Source organism: Peromyscus californicus, unplaced genomic scaffold, assembly GCF_007827085.1.
Source record: "Peromyscus californicus insignis strain IS unplaced genomic scaffold, ASM782708v3 Scaffold_12__1_contigs__length_115047231, whole genome shotgun sequence".
NCBI lineage: Eukaryota > Metazoa > Chordata > Mammalia > Rodentia > Cricetidae > Peromyscus > Peromyscus californicus.
Window position 1 is genome coordinate 83,366,928 of NW_026294413.1, and position 23,549 is coordinate 83,390,476.

Genomic DNA, 23,549 nt, shown 5'->3' on the forward strand with positions numbered 1-23,549 from the left:
ACTGAAATTTCAGCCCTGGCACCAGACCTGCCATCACTATCCTCTGAATACCAGTGAGTTCACACAGCATTCACTAAGTCCAGCACTGCTCCTTCAGCCCTTTCCCAGCTAGCTAAGAGGATTTTCTGTCTACAGGCCTCCATGCGGCAGTAACTCTCCAACCAAGAGACTGGCCAGCTGGTACACAGCAAAGTTTAAGTTCCTTAGCATACCTGGGAGACAAGCCCTGGGAGCCGGCATCACGGGACACGGGTGGAGAGCCACAGGGAACCACCCTGTGGCTGCGCACAGTATAGATGGGGTTCCGAAGAATGGAGCTCACAGTGGTGCTGGGGGTCATACTCCGGGGAACGGTGCCTAGAAATGGGCTGGGTCAGGACAGCGGTTCCCAAACACCTAAACAGCCCTGGACTGGAGCACACCCTCCCGCAGACACCAGGCAGTCACAGTCTTAGGGGAAAAGGATTCTAGGTAGAGGCATTTAGATACCAATTTGCCATATGGCTTTGACTACTGGCCTTTCTCCAACCATAAGAAAGGACTGATTCATTGCAAAGAGCAAATGACACATCCAGAGACGGGGTCAACAGTCACAGAAAGGGCAGCAATTGTGGGTTGAATACATGTGACAATATCCTCTCTTTCCAAAGATTGGACATCCCTGTGAACCCACAATAGTGCTGTTCCCAATTCCTGTCTCAGCAGCTTACCCACAGATGGCCGGTTGGGGTAGAGTGGGGGGTTGCCATGACGGCTGGCGTGCCCTGGTGAGTACGGGGACCATTCCTGGACCTCTGGGGAGAGCTCTCCGCCGGCTGGAACACACTCCTGTTCCTGCAGAATCAAAGATGAGCATGTCTGCTGAGGAAAGTGAATACTCAGATCTCAGATGCAAACAACTGACTTCATGCACCAGCTTCTCCCACTCAGGCTAGTGACCACGGGGAGAGGTATCGCCCATTCACATTACCTGACCCCGGGAAGCCAAGGGCTTCCTGTACAGACCCATCATACAAGTGCAGAAAATCTCTCTCTCTCTCTCTCTCTCTCTCTCTCTCTCTCTCTCTCTCTCTCTCCTTTCCTTTCCTTTTTTTTCCAAGACAGGGCTACTGGGTTTCTGGGTAGCCTTATCTGTTCTAGAACTCGCTCTGCAGACCAGGTTGGCCTCGAACTCACGGAGATCCGCCTGCCTCTGCCTCCCGAGTGCTGGGATTAAAGGTATGTGCTACTGCTGCCTGTTTGTGTTGTTACTGTTAGAATCTGCCTTTCAAAGAAATCGATCGTGGGAGTGGAAGATGAGAACGCATGCCTGCGACAGGATGCACAGTGGGCAGTGTGCACTGTGCCCTAGGAGTTTCATGTCTCAGCAATCTCCCCTTCTGCAAACTTGAGCACACACAGCTAGTCTGCCCTGCAGCCAATATCAAGCGTACCACTCATTTCCCCCAACCTTTCTTGGGCAAATATGTCACTTAGCTTTTCTTTTTTTTTTTTTTTTAAACAAGCTCAAAAACTTCTTTAACAAGCAAACCAAACATTATTCTCAGGTAAGCATTCTCTTGGTGTCGTTTCCCACTACCATGCATGTCTCGTGATGCTTTCCCATCTACAGGGGACTGTTGCTCACTGGCATCCACCTGCCACCCTCTCCACTCTTGCAGGTACACACCACCAGCAAAGGCACCAGCTCCATACAAGCCTGGGAAGCTGTGTGAGGCTACTCTGTAGGCTCCCACCCCAGCTGCTCCAGCCCCAGGCCAACCTCTACCTCCAGGCACTGAGCAGGGATCACTACTGGAGAGATCTTGGGCCGAAAACTAGGGGCAGACTTTGGCCTACGCCGCTTCTGCCCCAGCTCGTCCACTTTCTGGGAGGTGAGGTCCTCATCACAGGATTTTTTGGCGGGCAGGTAGGAGGTGTCTCCATCCCCTTCAGTGTGGTAGCTGGAGGCGATGCGGACCCTGGCCTTGCGAGTGGGTGAAGCATGCATGGGTTCCTCAGGGTCCATGCTGGGGGGTGGGGCGCTTGGAGGGCTGGTGGAAGGTGAGCTGCCCACCAAAGTGGCCTCTGACTCAGAACTGGTCTCCAGCCTGTGCTGGAACTTGATAGAGTCACTTCTCCTGGGGGGCTTCGGGGGTGTCAGAGACCCTACCCTCTTGGAGGGCTGGGGGGAGTGAGCAAGCCCAGGGCCTGGAAGCAGGTAGTCTATTTTAGGGGGCGTCTGTGGGCGCTTGAAAGTATTTGGGTCAAAGATGGACTTCCTTTGCTTGGGCTTCTTATACACGGAGAGCTTCTCAGGCCCCGATGTGGAGCCAAGCACAGCCTTGGGCCAGGTCCCCCCACTGTTGGAGCCATCAGGCTCTGCCTTGTCCAGGGGAGCCTCTACTACCCCACAGGGGCCCGCTTCAGTCTCAAAGGACAGCAGTGGCCGCTGGCTCTGCACGTCCACCAGCCCGTAGCCACGTTCGGCAGAGGCATCGGAGCGGAATGAGTTCAGACTACGCTCAGAGGTGCTAGGACAGGCCTGCGGGGAGGCTGGAGAGGAGGCTCCAGGGAAAGGCTTGTGCAGAAAAGAACTACTGCCTCCAGGGGGACCCGGCTCCTTCCTGTCCTCCAGCCGATCTGCGTAGAAGATGTCCGTCTGCGTGGAGTTATTGTGCTGTAACAAGTTCCGTTTGTTATGGGCCTGGACCTCTGGGCCATGGGTGCGACAACTCAGCATCTTATCTGAGTCCTTGATATTTTCAAAGATGTTCTGGCCACTCCACGAGGAGCTCTGGGGGAACACCTGAGCCAGGGAGGCAGAGGGGTGAGAAAGGGAAGGTGAGACGTCGTCGCCTACCACTGTCACTGGAAACCATCCCCAGAAAGGAGTGATGGGAAGGAATGGCTACGGCTCCCCGAGAGAGAAAGACACACGGAGGGCAAACACAGATGCATGTACATATTATTGTCTAACAGTGAAGCTTTCTCGTGGGCCTGGCTACACAAAACTTAACAAGAGCAATACAATCCTGCTGACCTTGAGCACCTATCAGCAGCCACCGGCACACTGTGTAAGAATCATTAAGCATAAAAATAAATTATTCATGGTAACCCAGGCAACGGGGAACTAACCAGGGCTAAGAGGTGAGCTCACAGACACCAGAAAAAGACACAGAAAGAACTGTGTGCCCGTGAGCAAGCCCGTGTGGAAGGCGGCTCCAGCGACATGATGGTTCCGAAAGACAGACTTCTGGAGACAGGAGACGGATCAGTGGCTCTTAGAGGCTTGAGGAGAAGTGGCAATGACTTAGGGCAGGGACACTACCTGTAGGGTACTTTAACGATGACCACGTACTAGTATACATTTGTCCAAACTCACAGAATACCCAGTATCAACAGTGAGCCCCCAGTGGGCTATACAGCCACGATGGCTCATCATTGGTACCAAATGTACCACCCAAATGTAAGGTGGCAATACCAGGGGAACCTAGGCTAGAGGGCTCACGTGAGGGGACACATGAAGACAATCTGCCAGCCCAGATGTTCTGTAGACTTAAAACAGTCCCCCAACATCTATTAATTAAAAAAAAAAAAAAGTAACTTAGAAAGTATCTTTTAGTGAACTGGCTGGACCCACATACCTAAATTTCTAATACTAATCTTTTCAACTATGTGGAAAAGTTGATATAAAAGTATAATGAGTACCCATAAACCCACTCACCAGATTCAATACTCTTTATCATCTTTGTCTATGCTGACATTGAAGAACACTAGAAAGTCACATATATCTTGGTATTTCCCCGGTTAAGAACTACTGAGTGTACCACCACATATGGCCATTCTCTAAACACCAAGGCCACTGCCAGAGGCCTTGAAGCTGACCATCTCCAGGGCCATCAGACTGTCCAGAGACTGAAATGTGCCCAACTATTCTCAACAGTACTGTCCTTCAACCTATATACCCACTCAAGCTTCCCACGCCCTGAATTTCAAATCCATATACTTTCCCCCAAATTCCTGGTGCCCTTTAGAAACAGTTCAGGGGCATGGAGCTGAGACTCTTCTCACCCTCCCAACAGTGGCGGAAGTGCCCAGTGCCCACCTTCAGGAGGGAGAGGGTCAAGGAGTCCTGACAGCTCCGCAGCAGAGATTCACATTCATTCAGAGATTTATTGTCCAGTGCAATACCATTGATCTAGGGCCAAAGAGAGAACTGGTCAGGTCTATCGATGGGCTAGCCTCAGGGCTCCCAGGATGCCAGGCCAGGGGCTAGGCCCACTTGTCAGTCCTGGGACTGTTTATGTAAGGAGCCAAACTCAGGGGTTAGCAAAGGGAAGAAAGGCCCTACCCAGCAGCACCTGGAGCCAGATAAGGACCTCTGAAGCAAGTGGAACACAATCCTACCATCATCCTGGACCAGAATATGGGGGACCCCAGGGAGACAGTCTGCTGTGTGATAGCAGCCCACTCCTTCATTTGTGTGTGGCCAGGAAATACATCTGCCTCTCAGAGGTGGGTAGAGAATGGAAAGGAGACCATGGCTATGAGAAGCCTTCGTGATGTAGTAAGTACCACATGGAATGAAGCACTGCCATCGTCAAAGAGAATCAACACCCTCTCCTGGAATCTGTCCTCATCCCTCACAGACAGGGTCAAACCTTCTCAAAAAGGGCGTATGGAACAGTGAATGTCTATGATGTGGTGCACCTGAGCTGCGGGGAAACACTTGGCAACGACAAGAACTAGTGGGAGAAAGCATACTTGGGAAGCCCTCATGGGATCACGTTGAGTGAAAACCTTGAAGGAGTCACATACTATACATTATCATTCATACAAGTACAACTTCACTGCCAGGTAAGAGACTGTGTGTGTAGGGAGGGCAGAGGGGATATCTATAAAGAGGGGACAGACAGGAAGCATGTATGATGAAGCAGTGGTTCTGTATGTGACTACAATGTTTATAAAAAACTACTTGTGGTAACACCACCAGAACTATGCACACACCACCCCAGTGTCACCATGCTGGCTTTAATATGGGAGACAGAGGATGGATGGTGCAGGAGGCCTCCCTCCCTCCCCACACTGTCTTTACAACTTCTTTTGATTCTATAATTCTTTCAGAGTCAGAAGTTTAAAAAGGGGGTAACTGGGGAGAGCACTCAATTGGTGAAGTTCTTGCCGTGCATCCTTGAGTTTGATGCCCAGAACCCATGTACAAAGCTTGGTAGGCGACACATACTGGTCATATGGGTGCTAGGGAAACAGATACAGGCAGGTCTCTGGAACTCACTGGCCAACAACCCAGCCTATTTGGAAAAACCAGGCCAATGAGAGATTCTATCTCAAAAAACAGGTGAAGGTTAAAGGCCCGGGGAGAACTAGAAGGAGATAGGGGAGAGGTGAGTTAACCAGACCTCTTATGGAAATCCTTTACTCTCTGAGCTAATTTATAGATGTGAGTTTGAACAGAGGTACCGTGTATGGGTGGACAACATGACAAGCGGTGGAACAGTCGCAAGAAGGTTATGGGGATAACCAAACGCTTTCTACTGAACTGGAGGTCTGCTCCCGAGGAGAGACTTCATGCCTCATATTGTAACCCTGGTCAAAGCCCACGGCTCTGGAGTCTGTTGTTTTGCTAAATGGCCATGTTGTCAAACTACCTTCTAGATACTTCTATCTATAGATTTGTGGGGCTTCCAACCTTAGCCAGAGAAGCCTCTTTCTGCCGTGGCCACTGGTTAATGTACTGACTCATAACTAACCAAAGTGTAGAGACTAGTGACTGATGAGTGCTCGGTCCTAGACTGAGCATCTGTATCAACCGCCCAAGGCGCAGAGAACAGAGAAAAGAGGGGACAGGAAGGATTTAAGATGAGGAGGATGGAGAGAAGGTCTGTGAAGAGCTAGCTGTCTTCTGAACATGACATGGCAGTTGCAGTAAGGGGGCGAGTCAGGAGGGGATCAAGATACTTTGTATACAAGTGTGAAATTGTCAAAGAATAAATAAGAGAATTTTTTTTTAAAGTCTCACACAACATATAGCCATGTAAATGCTCAGTTGTGCCAAGACAGTGCTACATTATTACAGCACAGTTCAGTGTGACATCACAATGCTACTCTCGGCCCACAAAATACTACATGGTACCCCTCATATTATTCTTCTACTGTGCTTCCAATGGTTCATGGTGTTGTCACAGATCCACCGAAGCATCACATTGTTCCAAAGTGGTACCACAATGCTCTGTGCTGCTGTCACAACGCTGCCTGTGACATTACAGCTCTGCTGTGATATCAGACTGCTCCATCCTGCCATCACAATGCTCTACTGTGTTTTCACAGTACCCTACTGCGGTACCACAATGCTACATAACACTGCTCGGTTGTGTTATCACAATGGTGCATCACAAGGATCAATTGTGTCAAGACATGACAAATTTTTATGACATCACAATGCTCCACTGTGACATCACAGTGTTCCACTGTGCCCTCACAATGCTACATATGATATTATTTAAAAACAACTAAAAAACAAAAAAAGATAGATGTTCGTTGAGGAGCAACTCTCAAGGGTGACCTCTGGTCTCCACATGCACTGGAACACATGCATACACATATCTGTACATACATGTACCCATATGAACACACACACACGCTACCACCTCCACACACAAAAGCTAAAAAGAAAGTATCTACAGGATGTTATTATATTGGGATGGGTAACTAATGTGGTTTCCTTGTACCTTGTCTCCAATTTTAAGACATTGCGATGTGACCGTGCTGTTTTTAAGCTCTCAAATCTCAAGATCATCTCTTTCCATCAGGTACTTGTGAGACTGACAAGACTCATGACTCTTTTTTTTTTTTTTTTTTTTTGGTTTTTCAAGACAGGGTTTCTCTGTGTAGCTTTGCACCTTTCCTGAAACTCACTTGGTAGCCCAGGCTGGCCTCGAACTCACAGAGATCTGCCTGGCTCTGCCTCCCAAGTGCTGGGATTAAAGGCGTGCGCCACCACCGCCCGGTAAGACTCATGACTCTTATGGAACACAGGCCACAGCAGCATAGGTATTCATTCAGTGCCTATGCACTCTGACCCAGAGAACCCCACCCAGGTACTTATTCCACAGCACCCTCCGGAAGACCCCATGAGGGGGTTACTGGCAGCCACTGGGTACAGTTTGTAAATGCAAAGATGCCCACACTGGACAGGTTCGTAGCATTTGCTGATGCCCCTGAGGAGCCACATGGAGGACGAAGATGTGCTTAGTATAGAGAGCTCACCTAGCACACACGACACTCTATACCCTAGGTTCCATCCCCAACATCCTGGATTGATTAATTAATTTAGAAGGAACCATGGGCAGATCAAAAGACATTAATCTCTCTTGGACATACAGTCAAAAAGAAATGCAAGGTAAACAAAGTGAGGATATTATAGTTCCAAATGAGCTATAAAACAAAACAAAACCAGAGATGAACATGCTTGAAACATTTCTGGAAGTAAACATGGTAATTATTAATCATGGTTTCTGTCAGGATGGGAGTTCATAGACAGGTCCAGAACCAGATGACGTGCTATCACTACTGCCTTTTGTACAACTGGAATTTCACACGTGTGCCATGAAAAGGAACATGCATTTTCCACCTCAGTGGGTTGGTCCAAAGACTGACATATACAAACTCTGTCACTCAGCTAATGCCCACATTTCTCACTGAGTGCAGAGATGAAGGGGTCCAGAAGTAGTTGTACCACAGGTGAAGTTCCCTGCAGGCCTTCATACAACAGCAGACGGTGCTAACAGCTCAGACGTCCGTCAGAAGGAGACAGTTCTTAGTATGCACAGCCAAGCAGCCCAGCCTCATGAGGTAGGCACTGTTAATGAAGACTGACTTGGAAAGCCACCCATGATGTAGAATGCAAATTGTAGATCCCACTGTTGTGTTTAAACACAAACGCCAGAAGACATACATGAGGTCTGGGCTGCAGGTACCTTCCACGTGAGGACAGATCTCCAGGAGTGGATTCAAGAGAGAACGGGAACGACTACATTTTGCTCTGTGTGTGTGTGTGTGTGTGTGTGTGTGTGTGTGTGTGTGTGTGTGTGTGTTTAAATCACTTGACCATTTTACAGCAAACAGGTTTTATATTGATAATGGCGGGGGAAGTTAAAAGAATAGGTATACTGTTCAGTTAAAAAAGATGTTTAAAACAGACAATGACTCTGAGGCAGGAAGATTGCTTGATCTCTCAGAACACACACACCCAATTGGAAAAACAAACCACGTAGATACTCATTCTTGGACAACTGTCCAAGTTGAGGAGTGCATAAGAGATACTCTATTGCTATCAGTGTTCAGGAGCAACAGAAATGATTCTCACCTCCTTCCTAGACCGCCTACAGGATTCACTGCTGCAGTATCTCAGCACTTTCCTTAGGAAAAGCTTTTGGGGTTTTTTTTTTTAAATGTTCACACGGTGCAACACCACACGGTGCAATGTCTGTGTGTAGCAGACAGCTTGCTCTGTTCTGGAGACTCACCGCAACAATCCTGTCTCCCACGGCGAGAGACCCCTCTTTGGCGGCAGGGCTTCCGGGTACCACAGCAGCAGCGTACACTCCATTCTCCAAACTGATGCCACTGTCTGCAAGCCACAGGAAGGCACTAGATGACCTGGCCTGGCTGTCCCATCCCAATTCTGCTGACTAAATTTATAAAAGGGACTGAAGAATCCCACTCTGTGACACTCCCACCATGGGGCTCATCACACCCTGTCTGGTGAGTCAGACACTTGGGACTCATAGGACCCCCCCACCAGGGGAGCACTTGGGCTGCATTAAGACACCACCAACAGGCATCCCCAAGGACATGATGATCCTGCACACACACAATCCCTCTCCAGCAGAGAGGATGCCAGCCTTATCGGCAGGCCTGCTACTACCTTTCTGTCCACTAAGGTTGATGTGTAGAGGGGTGACGACCTTCCCACCCAGGGACTTCCTCCGCCTCACAACCATGTTGATGGCTCCCTCTCCATTGAGGAGTGCCTTAATGGCCTGCTTCTTGTCCTTGTTGATGAGGTCCACGTCATTAATTCTCAGCAGCCAATCGTTGACCCTGAGGAGGGACAAGGCCAGGCAGGCACCCACTCAGACCCTGGGACCTGTAGCTGCCCCTCACTACCATGCCCATTTACAGGTTCAGATACCATGGAGCAGGTTCCCTGCATCCACACTCATGAGGGTTTCCGCCTCCAGGGCATACAGTTGTGCAACTCACAGGTACTGGCATTAGACAGCTTGGCTTCAACTCCTGACTCTGCCAATTACTAGCTGTGGAACCTAGCCCTGCTGTCTTAAGTGTCCTCACCTGAAGGTGAGACAATATCTGCACCTGCCTCAAAGAATTCCGAAGATGAATGATTAAATGATACAGTGTGCTTACACCAGTACTTGGCAAGTAGCGAGGGTGGTATATCACTTTATCGTCTTCACTATTTCATGGAATGAGCAGGCAGTGCCACTTCCAACTCTCATCACATACTACCTGAGCCCTGTGCTACCCAGAGAAGCAAAACCCAGCCCCTGGTACCTGGCGAGAAGCCGGGTTCAGGGGGACCCAGGAGGCAATTTCCTTTAAGATCATCCCAGTTGAGCCCGGGGCTTTAGACAGCTCTGTGAGGTCTTGGATACTAGACATGCTCACTTGGCTGCCATCTGTTTTTCTTGGGGTGCTCTACGTTGGGTGGGAGGGCCCCTCTTCCCCTTCAGGGGTAGGCCTCCTCAGCTCTTACCTTAAGCGACCATCGGCGATGCTTCCTTTGTCCACTTTGGTAACAAATATGCCACAGTCCCCAGGGAAGCAAGGCTCATTTACACCTTCCGCCATGTCAAAGCCAAGCGCTTTCAGATCGATGTCCTCCTGTCAAAACAGCACTGGCAGGTCTTCACCAAGCAGGGAGGAGAAATGCCCTGGACCCCAAGCTGGGCACTGAGTCCTTGAGCTGGATGTTTATGAACTGCTAGCTGCACCTGATTCTAGCTACTGCAGACATTCCAGTCAATGTGGCCCCTGGTCCTCTGCTGGGGCCCCTGTCTGCCATGGGATTTGGCAGCACCACCATGAGACACAGGAGTGATGTAATCTGGCTTCGATGGTGTGCTGGTTAGTTTTATATCAACTTGACATAGGCTAGAGTTATTTGAAAGATGGGTACCTCAACTGAGAAAATGCCTCCGTAAGATCAGACCAGAGGCAAGCCTGTATGGCATTTTCTTAATTAGTGATTGATGTTGGAAGGCCCAGTCCATTGTGCGTGGGGCTACCCCTGGGCTGCTAATCCTGGGTTATGCAAGAAGGCAGGCTGAGCAAGCTATGGAAAGCAAGGCAGTAAGCAGCACCCCTCCATGGCCTCTGCATCAGCTTCTATCTCCAGGTTCTTGCCCTGTTTATGTTCCTGTTCCTTCGATGATGAACAAAGGTGTGGAAGCATAAAGCAAATCATTCCTCCCCTCCCCAAGTTGCTTTGGCCGTGGTATTTCATTACAGCAATAGCAACCCCAACCGTGACAAATGGCTATGGGGAAAAGATGCATTCTACCCCAGTGGAGGTAGCCATGAAACAAGACCCAACAGAGCCATGCTCTACTCTCTCAAAGTCATCACACCGTGAAAGTGGACTAGCACAGCCACCCAAGGCAGCTCACCGTCTCTCTCTCAAACTCCACAACTTCTGTTTCCCACTCCATGGAATCTGTGTCGATGGCTGAATCGTGGGAACTGTGGGCCATCAGCTGCCGGAACCGGGCCTCCTTTTCCAGCTGGCATTCCATCTGCTCCCTGTGAACAGAGAGATCTGTGGCCGTGGCCTTTTGAAGGGGAAGCCTCTTGCTGACTCAGCTCCAAACTAAGGCAGCCACTCCTGAAAGCGAAGGGGCTTCTTCCCCCTGGCACTCAGCTTCCTGATAAGTTAGGACAAGGTTTCTTGAATTATCAGTGGGTTTCCATAGTCATGCTTTTTAAACACAGAAAATCCTCCCAAAATTTACCTAGAGGTATAAAGCACTTCAAATCCAAGGCCAGCAAGAGGCCCAGCACAGTAGTAGAGTGTTTATCCAGCGCATACAAGGCTCAGTAGTAGAGCTGTGATGGCTAGTCTTTCTTAAAAACAAATTATGGGTGGCCACAGTAGCCAAAAGCATTGGATGCCCTGGAACTGGAGTTACAGGAGATTGTGAATTGTCTGACATGAGGGCTGGGAGCCAAATCAGGTCCTCCACAAAAGCAGTGCATTCTCTTAACAGCTGAACCATCTCCCCAGCCATGGGGTTAGTCTTGACTGTCAACTTGATTGAATTGAGGAATGTCTTGACTAGTAACAACTGTGGATTTGTCTCTGAAGAGTGTCTCTAGAGATGTAGTACTCAGCAGTCCTAATACTGCCACCCTTTAAAACAATTCCTCATGTTTTGGTGACCTCTAACCATAAAATTATTTTCGTTGCTATTTCATATCTGTGATTTTGCTACTGTTATGAATCGTAATATAGATATCTGATATGCAGGGTATCTGATATCATCCCCCAAAGGAGTTGTGACCCATAGGTTGAGAACCGCTGCTCTAGAGACACTAAGATAATGACAGCTGACTTGATCTATAAGTTAAGCCTTTCATTGACTCCTAATATGAGAGCATTATCGGGGTATGTCCTTAGGGTCAGTCCATACCATGCCTCAGCTCCTCTTGAAGTCCCTTTTCTCTCTGTTTCCCATTAAGTGAACAGCTGTCCTCCACCACATGTCCCCCTCACACCATTATGTTCTGCCCCAAAACATGGGGGCAAGCAACCACGGACTAACACCACCAGGACCATGAACCAAAATAAATTCCTCCTCTCTTGTTCGTGGCAGGTATGATGCTGCAGACACAAGAAAGGAACCAATCCAAGAACATTCAGATAAAATGCAGGAGGAAGAGATTTAGGCTACCTAATGCCATCTCAGAAACGAAATACAAAGTGAGAATTGGTGACACAGCTCAGTGGCTAGACGTGTGTGCAGCGCAAGCCTGGTAACTCGAGTTCAAGCCCTGGAACCCACATTAAAAATCTGGATATGGTGGCATGCATCTGTAATCCAGGCACTCCTACAGTGAGGAAGGAGGGGGAGACAGGAAAATCACCCAGAAGCTTGCAGGCCAGCCAGCCTTGTGTAGACAGCATGCAGAGACAAGAGAGACGTGTCTCAACAAGATGGAAGGTGAGAGAGGACTAACTCCTAAAAGTTGGCCTCTCTCTCTCTCTCTCTCTCTCTCTCTCTCTCTCTCTCACACACACACACACACACACACACACACACACACACACACACACACAAAATAAAATAAAATAAAATAAAAATAAAAGTTTTAAAAATAATGATGTGAGGAGTCATTCGATTTGAGACTTCCTCTAGAGCAGCTGCAATGGAGTCTGTGTGACGACACTTGGACCGGAGCTATGGAATAAGTGCCCTATAAACGCCACCAAATGATGCAAAGGTACAGGAGCAATTCAAGGGGACAGACAGTCCTCAAGCAATGATTTGAGCAGCTCACCATCCATAGTTTACAAAGAGGGGAGATGGACTGGAGAGATGGCTCAGGGGTTAAGAGCACTGGCTGCTCTTGCAGAGGACCCAAGTTCAATTGTCCAATTCCCGGCACCCACATGGCAGCTCACAACCATCTATAACTCCAGTTCCTGGGAACTGGACACATTCTTCTGGTCCCTGCTGGCATTTGCACTCAGGCATATACACATAAATAAATAATAAAATAAATCTTTAACAAAAACTTCCCTTCAACTAAACCTCCTATCTTTTTTTTAATTAACTCAAAATATATCATACATTTGTAAAACATTTTGAAAGAAGCCATGTACGGTGGCATATACATGACAGTAACCCCAACACTGAGGAGGATGGTGAGTTCAAGGCCAGCCTAGCTACAAGGCCAAAAAAACAAAGGCTAGGGATGTAAGTAAGCCGTCAAATGCTTGGCTAGCATCTTAAGGCCCTGGGTCAAATCCCAGGTCTAGGGAAACAGCCTTGATGCTGAAGGTTACATGGGAGACTTTTAGATACAATACAGAACAGATTCTTTAATCAACAAGTCAGACTTTATCAAAATTAACCTTAACTGTGGGGGAAATTCAGTAAAGAAGATGGAGAAAAGACTGAGAAACTCATCAGGACGAGGTGATTTACATGGGATAGCCTACTTCCTAAAATCTGGGCCCAGGCTGCCTTTGAGTTCATCTATGCTGCCGACTGACATCTAAGTGACCTACCTTTGTTTCCATGAGGATAGGCTGCCAGGTCTGTACCTCTCTTAGCCTTGGCTGCTCTTGGATGCTAATTCAGCCTCTGATTCTTCCTTCTGGGCCGTCATCCTACCCCCATCAGAATAGTGTGGCCCCATGCTCAACACTGGTGCTCACTGAGATACCCCGCCTGTCACCACAGGAGATGCCTATGTCTCTCCAGACTGAAGGTTCCCAGGGCAGCAGCAGGGACATCCTTACCAGCAAGTCACCATTAAGAGAACTTAGCAGAGAGGACCTCCAAATGCCAAGCATGATGAATGAGCAAGCAGAACCCAATGCTTCTTATATATTCTGGCCCAAGCAAAATGCAGAACCTCCTTGCAAACCACACTCTGGGACTTCCAGGGTTCTGCTTAAAACAGATCATTCTTTCTTTTTGATTTCAGTGCTAGATGAAATGAGAGCCTTGCACATGCCATGCTCTATCAATAAGCTACATTCTCAGCTGATGGGATCCCGTACCTGATTCCATCCCTTGGTCCTGGGCAAGGGCCTGCCATATTGCCTCTGGATTAGAGTACTCGGCTCTGGTGTAGGTTATTTAGTCATTATTTAATCAAGCTATTGATCTTGGTAGATCTCAAGTGGGAGGAAGGGAAGCTGCCACTCCCTCCTGAAAGGACTCACTCACTGTGTGAAGCTTGGACGCCTGTTCGTGCACACCTGAACTTTCCCACTGTCCTCTCAGTACACCAGCTCTGGAACATGTGATGAGCTGAGCCACTGCCTCCCAGGTAGAGTCTGAGTGCAGACTCTAAGTTATTATGATCTGCCAATTTCTATTCTAAACTCTGTACTTTATATTTTCCATTCAGAGCTAAGGGCCACCAAGTGTCTAAATGACCCTCTTGGAGGATGCTGTGACTGAAAGGAAGGTTCCCAACACCGTGCCAAACAGCCCTCTAAATAAGCATCTCAGGACACACGTAGAACAGACCTCCAAGCCACAGTTACAATTCCCTGAAAAACTGTCTGCTGTTACTTCATTTGCTTGAGTGCATGCCCCTCTGGGGAGGAGGTCTGCCTTTCTCCTCCTGTGTGCTTTCGGTTCCATTGCTGCAGCGGTGTGGTCTGTTTAATCAGTGCTGCTTGCTTCGTGCCCCTAAGGGGCCAGAGCAGATATTCAATACATTTTTTTGTCGAGTGAATAAAGGAACGAATAAGGAAATGAATGAACTATGAATGATGCTGGCATGTCTGTCCCCAAATAGACTGCCTGGAGACAGGTCCTTCCTTCCCATGTGGTGCTTGATCTTCCCATGCCTGGCATGAGATGCCTGTCCCTCCTCCACGAGCTTATCAATAGGCTGGTGCCATCTTCTGTGAACTGGCAAAGTTCAAGCCCATTCTATAGATTAGCACAGTGTGGCAGAGTGACTGTTCAGTGCACTCAAGGCTGCTCACCCAAACAGGAGAAGGGATAGTCTAGGTATAAACCCACCCCACCCAGATAAACACCCAAGCCTACTTGAGTTCCTTAAGTTCACGGCTGACATCATTCTTCTGTTTCCGGGTGTCATCAAGGCTACGAAGGGCTTCAGCCAGCTCACTCACAGCCCGATCCCGCTCTCGCCTCAGATTGTCACACAGGGTCCTGGTAAAGAAAGAAGAGGTCAAGGTCACTGTAAATGGCAAGAATACAGGAAGGACTTGTGGTCTGCCACACCTGTCAGCCCCTATTCCCGAGGGTCAGCTTCATCAAAAGGAATGCATGACACCACCCAGACCAGCCCACTATATAACCAGACACCAATCAGATCTCAATGCCCACCTTTCACACATTCACTCTTTCAGCATGAGCTCTGTGGCAGTGGAGCCTACCTGGTGGGTTTCAGCACTCCAATGCCCACAAGCTCCTTAAGGGGCCATACATAGGGCTTTCTGGCCATGCCACTACCAGGCTGAGAGACACTTAGACAGGACTCAAATCTCTGTCTCTATACTCTATTTAGGTGCAATGGGGAAGCCCGATGAGATTCCGAAAAAGAAACCCAAACCATTTCATCCACCAAGATAGGATACACCAGCCCATAGCAGGAGGGCCTGTGCTTGGCCATCTCTAAAATAATGAGCCCTATGGCTGGTCCCCATACCTCCAGAGCCCAAAACCTCTACCTCCCTGATCACAGCCCAGAATAGGATCCAACTCTGGAAGAACATGGAGAGCAAGGCAGAGCAAGGGCACACAGGAAGCACCCAAAAGGCCTCAGTGCTCTCCCACACTGCACACCAAGCACCTACCATCCATCTTCACCTTCTGATCCTCCCTGCCAGGGCACACGTCTGTGCCTTTCATTGCATGGGGATGAGGCGGGCGGGGTTCCAGGATCCCTCAATGACCAACTTACTGTACCACCCCCACCATCCCTAGTTCTGCACCTGCCCAGGATCTAACCCACACTCCTCAACTTCCAGTCAAGACCCTCAGAACCCAAACTCAAGGATATTATCACTCTACTCCTTGGGATTCTCCAGACTAGGACCTGGCCACACCCAAATCCCTCCTCAGAGAACACATGCTCACTCCCTCCATCTACAATGCCTGTACTTCCTTTCCTGCTGAAAAAACTGCACTCAAGCTTCAAGTTGTAGCTCAAACGGCACTGGGCCTGCGAGACCTCCTTCCACCGAGTGCCCTACATGTTCCATGATAGCCTGGCTGATGACACTTCCAAGTACTGTCCCCCCAACCCCCCGACACAGAGCCCCTCCTAGGCACAGACACATGGTAGTCTCTTCTAAACTCTTGCTGCTCAGGAACCTAAGATGTTGACACAACAGACATCTAGCAACACAGAGGAAAAAAACAACAGCATTTCACACAAGTTGCTTCCATCAAGCCCTTAAAGAGAAAGATGGTTTTGACCCGGTCACAGCACACACTCAAGATGTCCAAAAGAGAAGCAGGAAGGAAATACAATAGAAAACTCTAAAGCCAAGAGGTGAGGCAAGAATCAGCTCACGGGGGGAAGAAGGCACCACAGTCCCTGCCTTCTTACCTGGACACACGGCCAGTGACTGCGACCCTACCAACAGACCTCAGTGTACAAGAGAAATATAGGACCACACCCATCCAAGAGCATCCTTACCGGATGCTGTCACGCTCTGCCACAATTTTGTCCCGCTCCTGAAAGGCCCAGTCCCGCCGGCACTTGGCCACGTCTGCTTCCTGGAGGGCTTCCTTCAGCTCCTGGCACAATGCCTTGCACTGCTTTCGGAGGATCTCCACCTCTTTGTTGGCTCTCCCAGCATCCATGGTCACTGTGTCTTTGATCTAAGGGCGAGAGGTAGGTGAAAGGGGTTACTCAGCCTTCTGACCTGGAAACCTTACCAGTTCCAAAGTGGAGCTGAGGCTCAAGAGAAGCACTCAGCCCGGGCACTGACACCTGAAACACGCTAGCATTCGTCTCCCTGTGAGGCCCTTCCCCTTTGCTCAGGATGCTGGCCTCACCGAGCTGAGGAGGTGCACATGCATGCACAGAGAACCAGTGCTTAAGAATGAGGTAGCTCCCATCCACCTCTGCCTCCCCTTAATTCCCACTGGGCTCCTCCAAATTGCTGGCCTTTGAGACGAATCACCCTAAAACACTGCTCCTCAGACACTTTAGTGAGATGGGATAGGGAAACTAAAAGTAACAGTGGAGCTAGGGAGCCAAGACGGTCCAGGTGACCGACCTCTGCCTGAGCCCTCAATTTTATTGATGACACACTGCAGGAATGCAGCAGTGACTTCCAACAGTCCTACCCTTGCCAAGAGATCATTCTCACCGGCGTTTCCTCTCCGCCTTCTGCTGACCTCTACACCAGTTCCCAACCTGCAGGAACTCAGCCTGGGGTCTCACCCTGCCATCCTCAGTGGTCCTGAGGTGCCAGGTACTTCTGAGGCCTGGGCTTGGGAAGATATGGGCTGTTTCAGAAGCTCCTCACCTGAAAAGGGGCCTTCAAGAAGGACCCAAGGGCTGCACCCAGTCCCCAGCAGATCCACTGCCCAACCAAAGGCCCCAGCTGTGGGCCAGAGAACACGGCTTCCAGGTGGGACAGCGTTGCTTCTATTTGGACACCTTCCCTGAGGCAGTGCCCCTCTAAAGCACCATCTTGCTGCTGTGCCGGCACAGCTGAGCTCCGCTCCTCATGCAGACACAGCTGTACCCAGAGGAAATGGTCCTGCCGGCCAGGGTATCTAAGACAGTCTTTCTATGCACAGTGCTCCATTTAGGGGAGTGAGCTTGGACCTGGGAGAACTTCGCAAAGGCGAACTCCAGGAAGACACTCTGTGGTCAGGGAACCCGATGAACTGGAAGTTCTATCCAGCTGACCTTGGACAGGTGGCCAAACAATGTGGTCATCATTCCTTGGGGCCACATCACACCTAAGAACCAAAGATCTGCCTTCCTTTTTGTAATGTCGAGTGGGGCGTGAACCTAGAACAAGGTGCGGAGAAGTTGAGACTGTCAACTCAGGCAGGTGGAGGTAAGGGAGGGGGTTCTCCCCTGCTGCTTGCTGACTCAGAACAACGCCTGGAAAAGATTCCTGCCTCAGCTGACAGGTCACCTGTCACCCAGCCAACACCCCCTGCACAGGCCCAGAGGAGTCCAGACTAAAGGGCATGCCTGACTGCCTGAGTGCTGAGAACCAAGGGCTGAGGGCTGTGGCTCAGACGTCAAGCCTCCACATTAATGATGCTCACGGCTGGAGGCCAGCACCAGGGGGTACTGGGTGCTCTTCATACTTCTCTGTGCGCATGACCACAGCCTACACGGGTCACTTCTGAAATCTGAAAATCCCATGGAGCAGGCTTGCTGTCTTATCACAAGTTCCCTTTGTAGGTGTTCAACATTCCATGACCTCTTTAGTCTGGTGACCGATTTAGTCATTCTCCAAGGTGGTTTGTTTTGTTGTGTTTTGTATTGTTTGTAGTTTTGTTTTGTCTTGTCTTGTCACTGTGACTTCCTACCTTGATATTTACATCCCCCTCTCTGCAACAAGTACACACTCAGACACTAGGACACACCAAGGAACAGATGGACTATCTAGGACATTTACCGAACTATTGACTTATTAAAAGTTCCTTTATGGATGGGCATGGTAGTGTACGCCTGCAACCCCAGCACCTGCACTCAGAAAGCAGAGGCAGGCAGATCTCTGTGAGTTCATGGATGACCTGGGCTATACCGAGAGTTCCAGGCTAGCCAGGGCTACAAAATGAGACCCTATATATAAGAAAAAAAGAAAGAAGGAAGGAAGATGGGTTCCTTTATATAATTTTCTTCTCTAAAATTTCATCGAAGTCAGACAAGGCAGGCGGCTCAATGGTGTCCCCAGTACCACATCACACACACACACACACACACACACACACACACACACACACACACTCTGTTGCACTACATGCTCCTCTTGGTGTTGACCTTCACCCCAATGGTCTGGGGGACATCGATCCCTCTGTATGGGACTGCCATTACTAACCCATTTTACCCATTTTACAAACAGCTGCACAGAGCTCATGCTCATCCTAAATGGGCAATAATGGAAAAGACTCCTATCATTCCAGCTCCATGAGGACATAACTGCTAACCACGTTTTCTGTTTGTGTCACCTGAAAACCGTCCCTCTAGGACAAATGTGACTACCACATCCAGTTTGCAGAGAAGGGCAAAGGCAGTACAGGTAAGAGAGATGAGAGGCCATGTGAAGGCTCAGACTCCAGTACAGAGCCTCAGTCCCTCCCACTCTACACAGCCCCCACCTCTACCTGAGCATAGAAAGAACCATTGCGGGCAGAAAGGCCACCTGTGTGATGGCTAATCTTGGTTGTCAACTTGACACACCTAGAGGAGGGAAATGCAATTGAGGAATAGCCTCCATCAGACTGACCTGCAGGCATGTCTGTGGGACATTTTTTGTATATTAGATTTCTTCTTATATTTTTGTGTATGAGTATTTTGCCTGCATATATGTATGTGCACTGCCTGTGTGCCTCATGTCCACAGAGGCCAGAAGAGGACACTGGATCCCCTACAATTGGAATTACAGATGTGTGTGAGCCAACTTCTGTAGTGGGTCCTCTGGGAGAGCAGCCAGTGCTCTAAACTGCTGAACCATTTCCCCAACCCCTGTGAGACATTTTCTTGACTGCTCATTGATATTGGAGGGTCCAGATCAATATGAGCAGTAGCACCCCTACGCAGGTGAACCTGAGCTGTAAGAAAGGCAGCATAATGTGAGCCCTGGAACAAGCCAGTGAGCAGCATTCCTCCAGGGGTTTCGCTTCAAGCTCCTCCCTGCTGAACCTCCTGCTCCAACTTCCCACAATGATGGGCTAAAACATGTAAGATGAAATGAACCCTCTCCTCAACAAGTTGTTTGGGGTCATGGAGTTTATCACAGTAACAGAAAGCAAACTAGACAGGTAGCCTGGTCACCCACATCCCCACCCTGCCTCATGCCCGGTACACAATGATCTCTGTAGAGTATCCATGCCAATCTTCCTGGCCATACTTTCTACTTCCCACACACCACTTTGCATCCCTGCATCTTAACAGACCTACACAGAAAATCAGACACATGGAGTAGAGGCATGAATCACGAACCTCTTTGATGGGGGTGGGGGGTAATCTACTATTCCCAATTCTAGAAACTCTTGTCAGAGTCACAACATGACCAAAGGGCAGAAGGTCTCCATGCCTGTCTTTTCCCAGAGGAGCACACCCAGACCAGAAGGGAGACTCATCAGTGGTGAGGTAGAGCTGGCCAGGCAGGAAAGCACACAGGTGTTGAGCTGAGAGGCCCAGGCCTGCTACCACTGAACACCTCCGTCCCCAACCCTGAAGGCACCATCCCAGGGAACAAGGCTTTAAGACAAGGCCTATGGCTCAGCAGAAAGTTGTGCACACAAAAACTTGGAATGCCCTGAGAAGAAAACCAGAAACTCCTCTGCGTACACAAATGGCTGGTGGACAAAGGCCCCCAAGGGTGCTCTTCTGAATCCATGAGGCCATTAGGTCTATGCAGCTAAGAACTTTGGTCTTGGGACCTTGTTCACAGAAAGTCAGTCTGAGACAATACAAGATGGTCTGTGATTACTCAAATGTAGCTCTCCATTCTACCAGAAAGAACAACATATTTCTCTTATAATCAAACTCTGTTATTTTGAAACAAACAAACAAAGCAATGTTAGTGTCATAGCATAGGAGGGACAAACACAGCCTCTTGATGACTTAGTGTGCAATTTTATAATAAAGCCTGGCAACCTGGGCACCAGAACAAGGTCATGAGGCTAGCTCAGTCCTCCTACCCATGAGGTACCTTGCACCCACTCAGACGTGCATGTCCTCTGATATCTTCCTGTGTCCAGGACAATGGCCAGACACTCTGTCCCATTTCTTCTCTGGACCCCAGACTAAAGTCAAACACCAAGCCTAAGGTCAGCAGAGACCTGAGTGGTATTTCACAACCCAGCCATTGATAACCTTCAAAGAGAAGTCCCTGCCCCCTCAGACCTTCTCATCCAGTGCTCAAGAACTCTGTGGCCGCCTTCCGTGCTCATCCACTGCCTACCTGTCGCAGGGCCTCCATCTCCTCGCTGGCTGCCTTCTTCTCAGATGTGCTGCTCTTGAGCTTGGACTCCGCCAGCTCCACCTCTGTCTGCAGCTTGTCCAGCTCGGAGATGACCTGGTCGCGCTCACTCATGATGAGCTTATACTCGCTGTACACAGCGTCACGCTCCTCCTTGTACTTCTCAGACTCCTTGGCGGTTTTCACCTGCTTGCTTCTCAGCTCCGTCAGCTCAGACTGCAGCAGCTCCATCTCCCACTGTAGGTCTTTGTTCTGGGCTGTGGCCTTGCTCAGCTCGTGGTGGATTGTCTCAAACCTGGGGAGGAAAATGTGAGGCAGGAGGGGCAGGGACCTGCCATGTCAGCTGTGAGACTGCTACCCCCTGCACCAGCCCCACTGTGGCAGACAGTCAAGCATAAAGTCTTGACTGAGGTCATTCTCGGCACCCCCAGAGAGAACGGTCACGGAGTACTAGTGCCCTGGGCCTGGAATGTTTCTCAGCCTTTAACGAATGCCAGAAATTGAACTGAGCAATTGCATGCTCTCCACTCTACTAGAAAGAACAGCACATTTCTCCTATAATCAAGCTATGCTATTTTGGGGAGGGGGAAGGGGCAAAAACAACACAAATAAAATAATGCCAGAATCACAGCACAGGGAGGGCAAACATGGCCTTATGATGACTTACTATGTAACCGCTTCATTTTATAGATAGACCTAATACAGCCTTGCAACCTGGGTACTTGAACAAGGTCATGAGGCTAGCTCATTCCTCCTGCCCAGGAGGCACCTTGTACCCAGGCAACATTTCCTGAGATGTGTGTCTGAGAACACTGGTCCTTCAGAGGTTCCAGTACCAAACAATAACAGTAATGTTGGTCTGGGTCCAAGCTGGCAATCCCTAAATCTACTTATATACAGAGAATTTTCACAAGAGGCCGGTGGACACTGCAGGAATGCATTACGTGCAATACTGTCTAGGGTGGGAATCCTGTCTAAAATGGTCCTTAACGAAAATGAAATTCCAATGGACAAGCTGCCCAGGACACACAGACCACTCACCTTTCCCATCTGCAAGGTGGGTGGCCACTATGGGAGAGAGAGGTTTACAGGGAAATCTAAGAGTCGGGGTGCTCAGGACACAACAGGGTGCCCAGATGAGAGGAAAGGAAATAATTTCAAGGCTATGCAGTATCAAACATAATGTTCTCAGGTGTTTTTCTCCTGGAAGCCTTATAGATGACCAGAAGCCCACAAAAGACAAGAGCCCCAGACAAAAGAGACCCATTTTGCTCCCCCCAACACACAGTGCCCTGTGCCCAGCCTGGGCTCCTACCTCCGCAGAGAGAGGGCACACTGGTGCTGTAACTGGATGGCTGTGTCCCTCTGCTGGGTCAACATCTCCGTCTGCTTTTGCAGGCGCTGGTTCTCCTCACCCAGCTGCTCCAGGCGGCTCAGGTCTGAGTTGTGCATGGCGACCTTTTCACTGTACCTCTTCCGCAGGGCATCGTAGTCCTTCTTAACCACTTCTAGTTTGTCCATGGCCGTGTCATACAGCTTGTTGAGGATCTCTGACGAACCATTGTGCTTCAGCACCTGGGAACCAAGGACTCATGTTTACCAAGAAGCAAGATGGGCGGAGCTCCCTTCTCAGGAGCTCACCTTGGGCTCTCAGAGGGTTGTGTGTGTGTGAGGGGTGGGGGGTGTCGTAAGGTCTGATGCTGCTAGCGCTGTATTAACACGGGGCTGATCCGTGTAGATTCACTCCTTCTCAAATGTTTGTGCTACAGAGAATCCCCATTCTATACACAGGAAGGTGAGAATGGCCAGCCTGAGACTTCTGTGTCAGGAAAGGCCTGTGTTTAAGGCTGCCTCCTGACAGACTGGCTAGCATTTGGGAACCTGATGGTAAGCAGTCTTCAAAAGTAAGACAAGCCTATACTGAGTCTGCAACTTTGGTCCCTACTGAACAGAGAGGAACTGTGACCAACACCCAGGAACTGAGTGACACTTCCATACTGGAGAGCAAGTGTATCTGGTACAACTCCCCTGGTAGAGGAGCTGAGAAACCTGGACCTGGTTTATGCCACGTCCCTTCTCCTTTCCCATGTTGCTGATTTTGCCTTGTGTCCTATGGCTACAAGTTTAGCCAATGGTGATGATTATATATTGAATCTTATGAGTCGTAGGCAAATCACAGAACCAAAAGATGGTCCTGGGGACTTTCTAACACAAGGACATAAAATGTCCAGTGTTGGTCTGGGCACTGGCAGTGTCGGGCCGGACAGAAAAAGACTTCGCCCCATGGTCCTTTCATCCCAATGCCAGGGTGGGACCACCGATGGAACAGGAACAGTATCTTCCTAAGCTGATGTAGGCTTTCAGGAAAATGAAAAGGGAAAGAGTACAGTGTGCTGGAGATGCTTCTGAGCAGTGAGAGCGGAAGGTTGTAAGGGAGGCAACCACCTGGGGATGTCTTCCTAAGAGAGTGACTTCTAAGTGTAGATAACAAAGAAAAAAATAACCAAAAAACAGGGATGCGGCCAAAGGCAAGGACACTGGTGCAATGGTTGGGGGTAGACCACAATGTTATGAAAAGACAGCAGGAAGAGGATTCGGAAGATGTCCAACGGATGGAGATGGAGGC

At 49.3% G+C, this 23,549-nt stretch overlaps 1 protein-coding gene across 1 annotated transcript in view; it reads right to left on the reverse strand.

The window, feature by feature from the left end:
• Window positions 1-23,549, reverse strand: part of Dlg5 (discs large MAGUK scaffold protein 5) — a 113,145-nt gene that overhangs the window by 25,606 nt on the left and 63,990 nt on the right. The window contains 12 exon segments of the mRNA XM_052733619.1: window positions 213-357; window positions 711-834; window positions 1,769-2,788; window positions 4,088-4,180; window positions 8,526-8,629; window positions 8,927-9,102; window positions 9,779-9,906; window positions 10,692-10,824; window positions 14,817-14,942; window positions 16,438-16,622; window positions 20,906-21,218; window positions 22,239-22,498. Of these exon segments, the coding sequence (XP_052589579.1) occupies window positions 213-357; window positions 711-834; window positions 1,769-2,788; window positions 4,088-4,180; window positions 8,526-8,629; window positions 8,927-9,102; window positions 9,779-9,906; window positions 10,692-10,824; window positions 14,817-14,942; window positions 16,438-16,622; window positions 20,906-21,218; window positions 22,239-22,498 (2,807 nt within the window).